Source organism: Notothenia coriiceps, unplaced genomic scaffold, assembly GCF_000735185.1.
Source record: "Notothenia coriiceps isolate Sejong01 unplaced genomic scaffold, NC01 NC01_scaffold00019001, whole genome shotgun sequence".
In the NCBI taxonomy this organism is placed as follows: Eukaryota; Metazoa; Chordata; class Actinopteri; order Perciformes; family Nototheniidae; genus Notothenia; species Notothenia coriiceps.
Window position 1 is genome coordinate 1,477,993 of NW_011351702.1, and position 16,885 is coordinate 1,494,877.

General features: G+C 40.9%; 1 protein-coding gene across 1 annotated transcript in view; it reads left to right on the plus strand.

The window, feature by feature from the left end:
• Positions 1 to 605: 605 nt before the first annotated feature.
• The window catches only part of LOC104951695 (tumor necrosis factor receptor superfamily member 19-like), a 42,787-nt gene continuing 26,507 nt past the window's right edge, over positions 606 to 16,885 (plus strand). Inside the window, exons 1-5 of the mRNA XM_010778424.1 lie at positions 606 to 884; positions 3,271 to 3,362; positions 4,522 to 4,635; positions 12,307 to 12,485; positions 13,020 to 13,105. Of these exons, the coding sequence (XP_010776726.1) occupies positions 3,297 to 3,362; positions 4,522 to 4,635; positions 12,307 to 12,485; positions 13,020 to 13,105 (445 nt within the window). The 5' untranslated portion in view covers positions 606 to 884; positions 3,271 to 3,296. The remainder of the gene's footprint in view (positions 885 to 3,270; positions 3,363 to 4,521; positions 4,636 to 12,306; positions 12,486 to 13,019; positions 13,106 to 16,885) is intronic.

Consider the following 16,885-nt stretch of genomic DNA (forward strand, 5'->3'; position numbering starts at 1 on the left):
GAGTCAGGATCTTTATTTAAAGGTTTATTTTTCTCAGTGGGACTGATTTTACTTTCAATGGCACAAGTTTTGTAAAAAAAAAAAGAAAAGACACACGGATATATATTTTGTATTAAACTTTATTAAATAAGTTGTCCAGCCATGATGCAAAAGTTCCAACACATAACAAGCAATGATCCCTTTCCATGAATACAGTATATTTTCCAGCATGCAGACAAAATCAGTAAGTTGTCATTAAACCTGCTCTTCCTCAGAGTTTAATAAGAATACAAAAATATATATATATCCACTTTTTGTTAGATGCTATAGGCATTTCATCGGCTTGCACTCTGCACAATGACAAAAAAAGTAAATTGGGACCGACAGGGACCCTGTGAAGGTAGGTCGACGGACCACAGTTTGGAAGCCACTTGGCTGGAGCTCAAAATCCAAGAGACCAACTTCCATGAAACAGCCATTAAATAAACCACACACACACACACACACACACACACACACACACACACACACACACACACACACACACACACACACACACACACACACACACAGTGAAGAGGGAGAGAGTAGACTCTGATAACAAAGCGGCAGAGGAAACGCTGTTATTGATCACATTTCTCAGCCAGTGTGTGTGTTTGCCTCGCGCTGTGGGACGGCTCTTTGATGTGAGGCAGGCTGATCAGGGATCAGATACACGCGCGTCAGATCCATGAAGCCACCCCCTCTACCCGTCTTTGATCTGTGGCAGAGTGTAGTCCTGCTCGCTGTGTTTCTGCAGCTGACATGGTGAGCGGACCGGTGCGGGACACACAGCTCACCTCTCACCGGTCTGCTGTCGACTTAAAACCACCAACAACTTCACTTAAATACTCTTTTTCTCTCAGGTAAGAAGAGACTTTCATTCGTTTCTAGACGTTCGATGTTTGGGCTCTTACGACAACGAACACAGAACAAGCCTTTGGTTCGTTTTGGTTCGTTTTCAAGCTTTACATGTGCACTAGCCACTGGTGTAAAGTAACTAAGTACATTTACTCAAGTACTGTATTTTAGAACAATTTTGAGGGACTTGTTCTTGACTTCAGTGTTCCATGTGTTGCTACTTAGTACTTTTACTCCACTACAAGCCAGAGGTAAATTGTGTATTTTGACTCCACTACATGTATTTAATACCTTAGCAAATTTCGATTGATGATGTGAAATATAATCAACACTTATATAAGACTTTAGTTACACCTGGAGTCAAATTCTCAAGCTACCCTGCAGTATACAAAGTCATTAAAACTAGCTGCACATTTACCAGCGTTGATAACACTTTAATGCATCAATAATTATAATCACAACATATAATATATATTATTCTGAAATGTGCCAATCTGCATAATGAGTACTTTTACTTTTGGTACTTTAAGTATATTTTGATGCTGATACTTTTGTACTTTTACTTGAGTAAGTAGGTTCTTACACTCTGGTACTTCTACTTTGACTTAAGTCAGAGATATACTTCTCCCACCTCTGACTATTACAATACCGATGCTGTTATAGCTACACTGTAAGATAAGCTGACTGTAATGTGGCTTTAAAATGTGCAGTTGTTGAAAAGTTACTCCGATGTTTTACTTAAGTAAAAGTACCGATACTACAGAGTCAAAATACTCAGTTACAATTCATAATCCTGCATTCAAAATTGTACAAAAAAAAGTATTAGCAACATTAAGTTATTATTAATTATGTAACCTTATGTACCGAAGTAGTCATTGTGCAGAATAGCCCATTTAAGCACCGTATATGTTGGTACTTTTTAAAATGATAATTATTTTTGCATTAATGTGTTCATCACTTCACTGTGGCACTTGATAAAGGTGGGGTTTATTTGAATTACATTATACACTGCTGGGTAGCTTTACCTATATAATGTGATATTATACAAGTTAATTGATATCTTTTAATAATAGTGGTAACTAAATGTGTTAAATAAATGTAGATTAGTAAAACTATAAAGTAGCATAATGTGAAAATGCTCAAGCAAAGAAGTATCTAAATTGTGTACTTAAGTTCAATACTTGTCTTTATGTACTTAGTTACATTCCACCACTGGAAAAGTACTCAGATGTTTTACTCAAGTTCAAGTAGCAGTACATAATAGTAATTTAAAATGTTACTTAAGTAAAAGTAAAAAAGTATCAGCATCAAATTAGACTCAAAGCACTAAAAGTAAAAGTACTGGTTATGCCTAAAGACCCATTTCAGAAACATAAGGTGTACATGTATATGAAATGACTGGATTATGATCGGAGGTGAAAGAAAGTGATCAGATCCTTTACTGAAGTAAAAGTAGCCATACCTTAATGTCAAAATACTCCATTACAAGTACAATTCCTACATTATGAAGTACAGATCAGAGATCAGTTTAATGAACTTAAAGTATAGCAAAGTTAATTTATGCTTTTTTATTACAACCTCTACAGATTTACATTAAGAAGACTCATAGGAACATTACATTAAAATAAATAAGATGGAAACTAAGTACATACTTGTACCTTACTTTAGTATTTCTATACTTTTACTCTACTTCACTTAGCTTTAGGGACTTTTCAGATGTTGAATTAAAACATGTGATAGTTTTTCAACATAATGAATCTCTAAAAATGTAACTAGTGGACACACATGTTTAAGGTACAACAAAGTACAATTAAACAATATATTACAAAAAAGTATTCGCATTAATAATGTGTGCATCAAAACTGTGTTTCAACAACAGTAAAATGCTGCTTGATGCAACAATATTAACAATCTCAAAATGTCATATATAAAATAATATATCACATATTTCTGCATAGTTAGTACTTTAACTTTGTATACTTTAAGTACATTTTGCCGACCTGTACTTTTACATCAGAAGGTAGGAATTTTACTTGTAATGGAGTATTTTGACAAAATGAATGGCTACCTTTATTTCAGTAAAGGATCCGAGTACTTCTTCCACACTGATCATAATCCAGCACATTTAAATATATGATCCTGAAATGGGCCTTTAGGCATTACCATTACTTTTGGTACTTTAAGTATAATTGAATGCCAACACGTTTTACTTTTATTAAGTACGATTTTGAATGGAGGACTTTCACCTGTAACTTGAGTACTTTTACAAATTGACTACTTCTTCCACCACTGCCTAAACCTGCCTGTATTGGTGTTACAACTCAGAAGAAAATGTTAGTTTTGAGTTTTGCCTCTAGTACTGAGTCGCCTTCTGTTGTGTCCTGTTTACAGCTGCAGGCAACAAGTGCTTCATCAACATGTTCAGGATCCTTCAACACACCTTCTCACTTCTGCTCACCGTGCATGTCATATATTCAGCTCTGGTAAGCATTTCATCATTTTATTTTCAACACAAGAAAGAAAACAAGATCATTTTGGTTCTTTTGATTTGCTTACAACCTATAATTACCACAATGTACAGTGTCCGACCCGTGCAAAACATTTCCATTAGGATAAACGCTTTGCAGTTTCAAAACCGATGTAAATATAAAAACACAAATGTGTACATCTTCACCAACACATGGATTTAGAAAACATTCACCAACTTGGCGAAACAAATACAGCATTTACTAAAAGCGCTGTATAAACAAAACACTGCAAGATGGAAGTTGGCCAAGACCAAGAGTGAAAGTACAGTAAAGGCAAACAAAAAATGGTGTTACTGTAGTGGTACATTTGAGTTTTTTTACGTCAAAATTCATAATCATTTGATTGATTTTGATTTGATTGATTAGTACTTTAATACATCCAGAGGTTTGCCATGTCAGAGTTTTTCAGTATCGAGGCAAATCAGGTTTAACTGTCAGGACTCCCCATCAAAGAAGTCTTCTGTCTGAAAAGTTTTACTCTCTTAAAAGCGCTGTATAAACAAAACACTGCAAGAAGCTCAAAACACAACGGAAACCAGGGGACTCTTAAAAGTGATGCACACAGCTTGGACTGAAGCTGAAGTATTTCTACTTGTACCTAATTACCTCACCTCACATGCGCATGAACTGCTTAACAGGCAACGGCTGGTAACACTGACAAGGCTTTGTGTCATTTTACTTTTTATTGTATTTGTTATCTTCTCTCTTGCGATTCTTGTATTTCTTGGACGCCTTCAAAAGGGCCCTCAAGTCCCATCTGTATACCAAGGCTTTCGGCCCCTAAATCGATCTGTTGTTTTGCCTGTCTGACTTTTTGTTTTGTTATGTTTGTTTTTTGCCCTATTACTTGTAAAGCGACCTTGGGTCCCTTGAAAGGCGCTATATAAATCCAAGCTATTATTCTTATTATTATTGTTGCTTTTGATTAAGAATCTGCTGCTTTTCCCACAGGGCTCATTACATGTTATCTCATCCCAACAGTATCAGACTTGTTTTTGAAGAAATCCCTTTAAACTATTATGAGAGAGATTAGCTGTGGATTCAGTCTGTTGTGGATGAAAGTAGTGATGACACACAGGAATCTCTAACTTTCACCAAACGTCTGTCCCCTCAGATTCCTGTGGGGGCCGAGGAGGAGACAAGGGAGTGCCGAGAGCAGGAGTACAAGGACCGCTTCGGGAGCTGTAGGCCCTGCAGGCAGTGTGATGCAGGACAGGAGCTCTCAAAGGTGGGTACACCTTCAATAAACAGGGTTATTTATTTTAGCTATTAGGCAGCAGCTGTTGGAGCTAAATGCTAACATCAGCATGCTAACATGTTCACTAGGGATATGCTGTTTGACTAGCTCTAACACCCACTGTGCCTAGTACCAGTGCTTGAAAGTAACTCAAATGTACTAAAGCACCATATTTAAGTACTATTTTGACCATGCTCACCATCTTAAAAGAGCTAGCTAGCATGCTAACATGAGCTAAATGGTGCTAAAATGATTACTGTGCCTGAATGTCATTTGTTTTTGCAGCCATAAACAAACCTGTGAAGTTTTGTGAATCCTTAAAATATGCCTTCACGTTACACGGCTGATTCTCAAAGGTTTTTGTTGCTGTTTTTCTGGTTTTATAGATTTCAAAAACAATTAACAAAAGGGGAACACTTACAACATTTGCCTTGGAGTTGAGTAGAAGCATGAAGCAGCATAACATGGAAATACTCAAGTAAAGTACAAATACACTTGAGTAAATGTACTTTCCACTATTGGTAGTCCAATGAGGGATCTATTATCGGTCAGTTGAATCAACTTCCTGTACCTAAAGGAAGTGGGATGGTGAAAAAAAACCTCTCTGCAAATGAAAAGCAAGGACGGACAAGGTTTAGAAAAGTGTATCCAACATTATTTATTACTTCCTCTCTTTCATGCAGAGAGCACCCCTCTTTAATCAGTCACACCCATACTCCTGACCTCCTGCGGCTGAATGGCTTCCATTGTTTCTCCCCGCTGCTCCCTGTCCAACTCATTGTCTTCACCGTTTGAAGCCAGCCATGCCTAAGCTTGCTGCTCTTTCAACTGGGACTACACTTCTCCTCTCCTCCACCTACCTTAGCCACAGGTTTATGTGTGCTTTGTACAAACAGGCTTCAATAGAGTCAGCTTTTTCCTCTCTGGCAGCCAGCGTTGGGAGGGTTACTTAAAAAATTTACTCTGTTACAATTACTAGTTACCTGTAAAAACGCTTAAAATCAGTGACTCGTGTTAACTATGTTCGTTATTCTCGCGTCCAGGAGAGAAGCTTTAAAAATGGAGTCTCTGAGAAGATTCAAATGGGATACTTTAATTAAAAAAGGCGCGAACAAGCAGAATATTGTTCAGGTGAGGAGAGAAAAGTTGCAGCTCCCTCTCGCAATGGCGGCCGTGAAGAAGAGAGCACACAAGTCTTCGTACTTCCCGCTTGCTGGCTGTTCGCTCCTCCTCTCTGGGAGTTGCAGTGACGTAGGGGACTCCCAAGCGGGAAGTACGAAGACTTGTGTGCTCTCTTCTTCACGGCCGCCATTNTGAATGTAAAATGTCGGAATCCTCCGTATAACGCAATATCGGACTCAGAAGAACGAGGGGGGAGTCCCCTACGTCACTGCAGCTCCCAGAGAGGAGGAGCGAACAGCCAGCAAGCGGGAAGTACGAAGACTTGTGTGCTCTCTAGTGATGGGATTTATGGCTCTTTGAAGGGAGCCGGATCTTATGGCTCCGTTCCTTTCAAAGAGCCGTTCAAAAGAGTCGTTCAAAAGAGCCGTTTTTTTAAAGGGGGCGGGGTTACTAGGTTTATCTGCGAAATAATCACCAGGATAATGATTGACTGTATTGCCAGACCTAATGTCAATAATCTGCATTGTAAACATGACAGTGAATGTATTTTGAATGTAGCCTCCAGCATCCAACTGCGTTTTCGCGTTTGGCTCATTTTCCATCCGAAAAACACGTTGTCTACCTCTCCTGTACCACTTGTTATGACTTCTCTCTCTCGCGTATTCCGTTAAGACCCACCCCATCTCACTCCTCGTGCTGANTGTTTGACAGTTTCTATGTGGGCCATGAAAGACATTCTACAGTAGGCCTACAGGAAAGAGATGGAATGAATGAATATTTGACAAACCACATTGCTAAAACATCAATTCACGGCCAACCCAGAGCTCAAATACCTGCACTTGCATTAGAAACCTCTGAACCAGCTCCATTGTTGAGCCCGAGAACATCAGAGCCACCAGCTCCATTGTTGGGCCCTGTTAACTATGTTCGTTATTCTCGCGTCCAGGAGAGAAGCTTTAAAAATGAGACTAAATGGAGTCTCTGAGAAGATTCAATTGGGTACTTTAATTAAAGAAAAAGGCGCGGTAGTGCTACAAGCAGGATATTGTTCAGGTGAGGAGAGAAAAGCTGCAGCTTCCTCTCCAGTGGTCGGACGAGCAGAAGAGATCCCACAAAGCTCCGTCACCTCTCTATATATCTAATTTGGTTCCTCCTCTTCAATGGCGGTGGCGTAATCTTCCGCCCTCCTTTCACCAATGTCCGATATCGCACATAACAGAGGATTTTGACATTGTACATTCAATATATACTTAAACACGCCTCTTCTCCTCATATTCTCTTTCATCACTTTTCATTTAACACATTCTAAACGCTGTAATCAATACTCTAAAAATACTGGAAATACTTCACGGCATTTTGGTTTCCGGTGGTGTTCCGGATGTTGTCACATGCTACCCACGTCTGTAAACAATAATGTATTCAAATAAACTGTACCTTCATTTAATATTCAGCATGGTAGTATCTCGACATCTATAGTTGTAGTGTTAAATCAGTAGGTTTCGGTGTGCATCACTCAATGTTATTTCGCTACTAAATTCACCTCTTTAGGAAATAGTATATTAGCCACATGCTAAATGCTAACCGGAGATGAAGGATTTTCAGAATAAAAGCTTAACAACTGATTGTGCACGAGAATTTCTGTTTTTTTCAGTATAAAACAGCATTTAAACTGACGGTATGTTTAAGCTACATTATACCATCAAAACATTGATTTTAATTTCTAACACTCGAAAAAAAAAAAACGAAACAAAAAGAAGAATCCAAGATATTTAGGATTAAAAATGTGTGTCCCCTTTAATGATATGTATAGTTGTATAGTATAGTGCATTATGAAAGAGAAGAGTATAATGTAAACGTACTGATAATAGTTTTTCTTGCAGTTTTTTAGCTGAGTGCACCCTTTGTAAAGTGTTCCAAGACCAAGAGTGAAAGTACAGTCAAGGCAAACAGAACATGTGTGTTACTGTAGTGGTACCTTTTTGGTTTTATACGTCATCATTCATAAACATTTAATAGGTTAATTAGTACTTTAATACATCCGGAGGTTTGCCATGTCAGAGTTTTTAAGTATAGAGGCAAGTCAGGTTTAACTGTTAGGAGTCACATTGAAAAATGTCTTCTGTCTGTAAAGTTTTCTTTCAATATGACTGAAAACTTCTACTCTCATCCCAGCTTTCCCCTACTGGTGGAAAAAATCTGCATCACGCTTGACATCTGTTGCACACATGCATTTAAGCCTGGTTGCCTTTAATCTCCGTGCACGCAGACATGCACTCTGTGGTCGGTCATACGCTTCAGTAGTCCTCGTGTTCCCTCAGCTCCACAGGCATGAATGCTGCTAGCCACCCCGGGGTCCTGGTTAATAATTGGCCGCCTCGCTCTTTCTCTGAAGGTAGCGGGAGTCCCGCTCACAGCGGCGACCCGGCCCTGCAACTCAGAGAAAATTTCGCAGAGAAAGAACTTCTGAAGACAATCCATGCATGTTCTGAAAGGCAGGGCTCAGAGGGAAGCAGAGTTTTGGAGTCGCTCTGTGCAGCTGCCATGGAGATCCCAGAGGAATGTGCCCCAGTTTGCTCTGGAAGTTTGCCTCTGGAAGCTGCTCTTGGCGGGCTGACACACATCAATTAGCCCCTTTACACTAACTGTAGCTAAAAGAACCACACACAGAGGGAACGGCCATTACATTAAAACCACTTATTCTGTCTCAGACATTTTTCATTCATGGTAAATTGGACTTGTGCTGTATCAAGCATGCGAGGGGAAATGCTGGAAGACTGCCAGCAGCCTAAAAACACAACTTTGATGTGTCTTGTAGTTTGTAGCAAGAGTGAAACATTTCCTGCAGCCACACTTCCAGGGCAAAGGACTTCTGAATGAGAGACAAAAGGGTGTAAAAGCAACTTATACAATTGTCAAATTCAGAGAACAAGCATTATCCTCACTGTTATGTGTATAAAAACAACATAAACCAGCTGTTATAGAGTGAAGACATACTCTGACAGCTCAATCATAGCTATCATTTTAAAACTTAACGGAGGAATGGCTACGGACAGACAAATATTCAAAGTAGCCGTGAAAAAAGCAATTACTCGTAAAGGCAGAACCTTCTACAGTATTGGATGAAAATCATTCATGAGATGGAGAGACTGACATGTTTATAACACTAATAAAAGAGTTATACACTGTCAAATGGTCTCAATATATCTTGAATTTGTATGATTGGAGATATACCCTTCTCATACTGTTGGGATTTATACTGACCTTGATTATTTGCAGGGAAAAATGCATTGATAAATCTCCATCTTGTGTCCATAATACACAATAATTAACTTTCTGAAGACTCTAGAACACAGGCTGTCTGGTTACTGTGCGGGTGTTGCTTTTTAATTGTCTGAACACATGAAGTTTGAGTGGGGGAAAAGTGAAACAGAGAGGAGGAGTGTGTTGTATCCCAGACAGAGCACTGTTCTAGCTCTCATACTTTGTTTTCAGTGTTGGTTCATTACCAGATCAGATGACTTGCTGCCCCCCTTGTGATTCCCTACTAATCTGAGAAATATCTCTGCGTCTGAACATGCTTCAGCTCTCTCTCTCTACACTCCTCTGCTGTTATGCTTGGCAGTCCCACTAAACTAGATCCGGAGATAGGGCATGGAAATGGGATGTTTAGTATCTGTTTTTAAGGATTCACACATGAATGTCCATTAGCTTAAAGGGGCCCTATTATGATAATTTACTATTATGTGTCTCTACTGTCACATGTCTCCATGCTTTAATGTTCAAAAAGCTCTTTATTCTTCTCATACTGCCTGTGCTGCAGCACCTCTTTTCACCCTCTGTCTGAAACCAGAGCCCTGTCTGCTCTGATTGGTTAGTTGATCGGCTCTGTTGTGATTGGTCAACCGCATAGAGATGTCCCGCCCCTTATCCTCATCTCATACAATGTGTTGTAGAGCTAGCCAATAGAAGCACAAGTGTTTATTGATGTCAATATGTTTTAATTATGGTGCTTAAGTAAATGTACTTGTGTTACTGTCCAGAACTGCTTAATGTGTATTCATTTGCAGTTATTGGTGGCTTTTTAATGGTGTGTTGGGAAAGGCTTACACGTTTAGTTCTCACCCTTTCCTATAATAACAACGTCACAGTTTACCACAGAGTAAGGAGTTTCTTTGAGCTGCTCAGTCAGTGCAGGATGTTGGCTCTGCAGCTTTGTTAGCGGGGACAAAAGAAGAAAGAGATCACTCCTTGATGATCTGTGCCGCCTGGATCAGAGGGCCAGAAGTTGGCCTGTTTTTCCTTTTGTTTCAGTGCTCTGACCCGCCCCTGACGACGTGGCATCGGCCCCCGTCCTGCCATGTGGGGCCCCGCAGGCAGAGCTAGTGCCAGTGCTGAGCATGGGGGGGGGGAAACCATCCTTCATGTGGAAGTGGGTCACCTACAGCACTTTCTTGAGGAGTAGTATTAGGGTTGAGTGCTTTGGTAGTTTTCCAGCCTCCCTTCACTCAGCCCGAGCTTCCCACAGTCACGGGGGCACGATGATACGATACGATTTGATATCCGTTACGATATGTTACGATGTGGTTACGATACGATACTATACGTTACAGTACTATACAATCGGATACACCACAATACGTAACGATGCAACACGACACCTTACGATACGAAAGGTACGGTATGATGCGTTACTCTGGGATACGATTAGATACGTTGCGACACCTAACGATACGATATGACACGATACGTTACAATACGATACAATATGTTTAATAAGACCCGTTACCGTACATTTGACCTGGGATTAAACTCTACATGTTTTAATACTTTGGTCTAACCTCATAGGTGGTAACAATCCACATTGGTGTAGTTTAGAAGCAAAGGTCATGGTGAGAAGAACTAAAACTCAACACTGAACTAACACCAAATATATGAATTGTATTTCTGTACTCCAGCTGTTCATTTCCATCTCTTGTTTTGTAATTCGTACTCTTTAAAATCCCTCAAACGTTGTGTTGAAAGACCTCAATGACAAACTGACATTTAAATAACAGCTGATATTACTGTACACCGCGCTGAGTGAAAAGCTTCTGCAGGGATGACATCATGCATTGATCCGTCATTATCAGCTCCGAAGCAGCTGCCCTCCTGTTGTCCAGCGGAGCAATCATGAGCCAGGAGGATAGACATGGGGAGGGGGGCCAGCTTCAAACGGGGCTTCTCTTCTCTCTTCGCCCGTGTCCCGTTTCACTGCCCGGGCATGCAGTCCTGCAGGAATGTGGGCACAACAAGTCTGACATGGGGGGGGGAGGTTGGGTTTGGGGAAGCAGACTGGCAAGATATAAAGAAGGGGGGGGGGGGGGGTAAAGATGCGATCGTCCGATGGCACCGTCAGAAGATGAGGATTTCAGTCCTTCCAGCCAAACACATGACGTTGAACCCTTGAGCCAGCCTGGCCCGAGGTGGACCGGCGATATGGAGCGTTGCAGCTGTTATGAATTCTCCATATAAGGCCGGGAAGGGAAGGGAAAAGTGGAGGTGGGGGGGGAGAGGGACAGAGAAAGAGTGAGAAACAGAGAGGGGGTGGCTGATGAGTGATAAAGAGGGGAAAGACAGAAGAAAGAAGACTTGGTCGCCCACTGTTGCTTCTGAGATTAACACAAACAGAACAGAGGAAATAAAGTCCCTATCGTCCTCCATACTGAAATAATCAAGCAGGTATTTGATTCATATAAATACTTGGGTGTTATGATCAATGGACAAACACAATAAAGTTATTTTGGTATCGTTTCGTGTCAGACCAGAGGTCCTCATTTCTACACTGCCGGTTGTTGTAGAAAACAATGTGGAATGTGAAAAAGTTATACTCATTCTAAAATAAATAATTCAACGAACCAAACATAGTTCTTCTTTCTGTCTACATTTGAGTCAGAGCTGGCAAAAACATATTTTTCCCAAAAAATAATCTTTCAAAAACGTCTTGGTTTCAGGTGAACAAATCCTCAAAAGGTGGTTGAGCATTAGATCAGTCACATAGCAGGAGGAAGCTGTGCTTTTAAAGTGCTGTTTCAATTGTTGAAGACGACAAAAAGAGTATTCAACTTATTTTCTCCATATACCTCTCCATAATCCTTCCCCCCTTCCTGAAGCGTTTCCTTTTGCTCACTGGCCACTCAATCAACGGGACACTCACAGAGTCTGCTTGGAGAGGGAGTTGCACAAAAACGCAGCAATAAACTTGCAATAATACAACAGTGGGTGTCCCCCAGGTCCTTTATTATTCAAATGCCTGGCCTTTCTGGGTCTTGCAGCGGAAGGCCGCTCTTTCAAACGGAGAGAGTCAGGGAGATTATTGCCAGTGTAAGATGGACTCTCAAAAGAGGCCGGCCTTTGTTCCCCTCTGATCCCGCGAACCAAGATCATTCTTTAATTCAGACCCCCGGTAGTCCACATTCAAGCCCTCTTTTCAGCAGCTGTACATCTCCCCAAATCACCAACCCCACCTCTTACGCGGTGTATTTCTCCCGTTAATCCCCCCAGGAATGTGGCTTTGGTTATGGAGAGGATGCCCGGTGCGTGCCCTGCCGGAGCAGCCGCTTCAAGGAGGACCGCAGTCTGCAGAAGTGCAAGCCCTGCCTGGACTGCGGACTCATCAACCGCCTCCAGAAGGGCAATTGCTCGACCACCAGCAACGCCGTGTGTGGAGAGTGTCTGCCAGGGTGAGGGTGACACACACAGCACAGAACAAATGTACTTTTCACAACGACGATAGAGAAAAGGTGGAAGAAGCAGTGAGATCTAAAACGTAATAAAGTAGCTACCAGATAAATTAGTAAAGTAAATATTGCAAAATGTTTTTTTACAACAGTATTGGTTAGTGGAAAATAAGTAGGTAGGTAGGTAGGTAGGTAGGTAGGTATGTAGGTATGTATGTGTGTATATATATATATATATATATATAGCTTGTTAGGAAGGTAGTTATATGACTTGGTAGGAAGGATTTTTGGAAGGTAGGTAGGTCTGTAGGTAACTAGGGAGGAAGGTATATTGGTAAGAAGGATGTTAGGAAGGTAGGTAGGTAGGATGCTAGAATTAAATTACTCTACATTCAAACCTATGTAATACATACATTACAAATTGTGCAAAGTAGCTGTTTTGTTGATTAAAATGTTAATCCAGTGAGGTAGTGCGAGTACAAAATGTGCAAATGTTCATGACAGATTTAAAAATATTTCCCTTTGTGTGTTCAACAGATATTACAGGAAGACCAAACTAAGTGGTTTCCAGGACATGGAGTGTATCCCCTGTGGAGACCCTCCGCCTCCTTATGAGCCACACTGTAAGCACCTCTCCTTTCTGTTTCCTCTTCTAACGCTTGGCCTCACATCAGTGGGACATTTTGTTAAATGTTTCCATGAATGAAGGCTATTCATCCCAGCCCCACAATATGTTTTTAAGATGAAACAACTAGGATACAATAGTCTAAAAGCAAACAGCACACTATTGAACTCTAAGCCAAAATGCTACCAAAACTCAGGCTGCAGTGCCACAAACATGAAAAAAAAACCTGTTCACACACGCTCAAGGTCTTTGGTGTAACCAGAACTGCAGACGTTAGAGCAGTTAATTCAGTAAGTCTCCCTGTGCCAAGCTGCAGCGCCATTTGTGCAAATAAATGCTTGGATTTACAAAGCTAAGCAGTTGAAAAGCTGAAATGGATACCACTAACATAATGCTGGATTTGCCAACGCTGGATTATATTAGCTCAGAATGTCACTCATTTGCAGCACTCAATTTGGATTAAATGAGCAAACTTCCTTAACCAAACCTCTGTTAATATTTCTAGACAAAACATGTCTCAGCAGCATTTAAAAAAAAACTACAACAGGTAGTGTGCTCGTTGAAGGCCGCACAATGTATTACCTTTTGTGCAAAAAAAGAAAGAAAGACGGAGGTGTGTTACAGTGTGTTCACAGAGCAGGACTCACATTCCAGTAGGCTACAGATCCAATTAACGTCTTTTCTTCCGGCCATTAGAAACGGTTAAGTACAACCTCATGATTTCAGGTTTCCACATAAAAACCAACAAGCCAGTGAACTTATACCTCTGGTAATTGAGTGTGACTTCCTGGTGGTAGAGGAGGCTGCAGCTGTTTCTGGGAACACTTTTTGGCAGCGTGAGCATCAGAAGGACCCCAGCCAGGGTTAGCTAGAGAATGGAAACAGTTTGCGTAGTAATGGATTACATGTAACGGGATAACGTAAGAAAAACAATGTATAACAAAGCAAATGCACACATTACGACCCTTCAGGAGTCTCGCAGAGAAACAAGTCTCAGTCAAACCTGAGCTAATCTTCAGTTCATCATCATGGCCTGTAGTTCAGAGAATGAATTCACTTGGGGGACATTTCTCCCTCTACTGTATGTTTTAAACTAAACTACATCACAGATATTTAAAGGGGACCTATCATGCAAAATGCACTTTTTGATGTCTTTTATACATAAACATGTGTCCCCGGTGTGTCGGGGAACTCACGCAGCGTCAGAAAATAAAACCCTCTCTCTTTTCCTCCATACCCAAATCTATAAAACCGGGAGTACAGCGGAGCAGATCCAGATTTGCGTCCGATATGACGAAATATCTGAAATGTGGACCCACGGCCCTATCAGAAACGTTGCTATCAGAAACAATGCCCGACTGTTTTGGACGTAATATGGTCGGTGTTTACATTAACAATCGCTAACGCTCAGAGCTAACCTGTACTGGAGAGCATGTGTGTGAAGAAGCAGGAAATAAAAAGGAACTCACCTTGTGGTATAACCGGCAAGAGAGAAAGCCTTTGAGCTCCATACTGTTTCAGAAATAATCCTTGATAATCCATGATATGGCGTTTCATCACGGCAGTATTTAGTTTAGACAGTAGCTGCCGGGTCCCGCATGAGCTCAGACCCCTTTTTTTAATTTATTTTTTAAAAGTTTTATACCCCAAATCAGCACGTTTGAAACAGGAAGTGAAATAGAGGGATATGAGGCATGGCTAGAATGGGTGATCTGTTTGGTGTTTTGAGCAAAACACTTCATAGACATGTTTTTAATATATTGTTATATATCTGAGACCTATGCTATTGCCTAAGAATAGCATGATAGGTGACCTTTAAGGCACTTGTTTTTTCTATTCACAAACATCTAATTTGAGAAATCCTGATAACTGATGTTTTACTTCAAACTCAAACCATTGTTTCTCTTTCTACTGAGCAAAGAGAGATGAAATGCACACCTGCTTTGTGTAATCCAGTTGGAAATAGTAATTAGAACAATAGAGGGATAAACTACAAAGGGCAAGTATGCATTTGTCTGTCTGCATGATTTCAGTGTGTGTTAGCAAGGTTTAGTCAGCTCTGCAAGATCTACCGTGACAGTGAAAGACTCCAGCAGATGAAACACATTACAGAGGCTGAGGGTATCCATAAAACACAGTCTCGTTTCTTTACTCGGCTCCAAAAAGCCACTGGGGGAAAGAGAGGAGGAGGAAGGGGGAGTTAAGATTTACAGTCCTCCCCTGCACAGATGCACCGCTGCCCCCGGCCAGCGTGGCCTTTTAGAAAAAGATCTGCCCTTCAAGTTTTCACCACCCTCCTGGAGATAACACTGGGAGGGAGGCGCAGGACTTTCAAACATTTGGAAACGCTCCGCTGAGAGTCCCGTCAGGAGCTAACTACCAGCTATGTTCTCAGACACAATGGACATTTTGTCTGGCATGCAGGCCTCGTAGTGTCTGAACTGAGAGCTCACAGATGGACGGACGAGCAGACAGTTGTGTCAAGGCCGGCGTTCATCACACAAACACTGAAACAGAATAATTGAAAGGAATGAAAAAGACAAACAGTAGATGTTCTATTTAAAGCATTACTCTTCCATTAACCTCATCTGAGTATCACAATATAAAGGAACCTGATTACTTTCTTTTGGGTTACCTCAATAGGAAATGCAATGCAGATAGATCCAAGATAAAATAAATATCAACCAGATGTTTTTTAAGTGTATTATGTAGGAGAACAGAACAATGTGACCTTGGAAAGAAGAAACCAAGATAATTAGGGGTCATTTGTTCAGAGATTTTATTTATATGAAAACCTGCCTTTCATTAAGCAACAAACAAAAATCACTATGTGCTTTTTAGTTTTCTACTAACATTGTAATCCTGATAGTAATCCACCATTTAAAAAATATATAATCTGATCACATATTTTTCTATTCATCTGTAAGGGAATATAGTTACTTTTTAGTAACCTAATTACTAGGATACAAACATGTGTTACATGTAATGTATTACTCCCTGAACGTCTCGTGTTATATTTCAGTCTGTTGAGCCCTCAAAGCAGAGATTACCGTGATAATCTCCATAAACACAGACAGGGTATTGTATTTTAAACATCTAACATCTCTCCATTGTGCTTCAATTTGTTCTTCTGGTCACATTTATCTCGTCCAAGGTGGGAGGCATCACTGCACCCCCCTCCTCCCCCCCCCCCCCTAACAAGAGGGCCTCCCTGGTTATCCTGGAGGCGCAAGCACGCTTGCCAGCACCACACCACCACACACACACACCACACAACACACACACACACACACCACACCACACACACCACACACAACAGCACACACACACAACCACAACACAACCACACACACACACAACACACCACACACCACACAACACACCACACACACACACACACCACACACACACCACACACACACTGACCTGTAATTAACGATCTGCCCACACCAAAGTAACCGCAGCCCTTTTCATTCCCCCTCCCTGCCATGGTTGACTTTTATGGGATTGCCCAAACATACCTTTCCCAAATAAAAGAGCCACCTCTTTTCACACCCTCCCCAGGGGGTTTTTCAAACCTTTGTTCTCTTTTGGGGTGTACATCCAGTTCTATTCTAATGTGATTTTATGCAAAACATTAAACGAGTTGGACAAGTATTTATTGCCATTGTATTCCCAGCACCAATGGCCCCTTGTGGTGAAGGGCCATACGACTAACAAAATATAAATGCCGCATCGGTATGTTAACAGGATCCTTTTGTGAAGGTCACTATGTTTC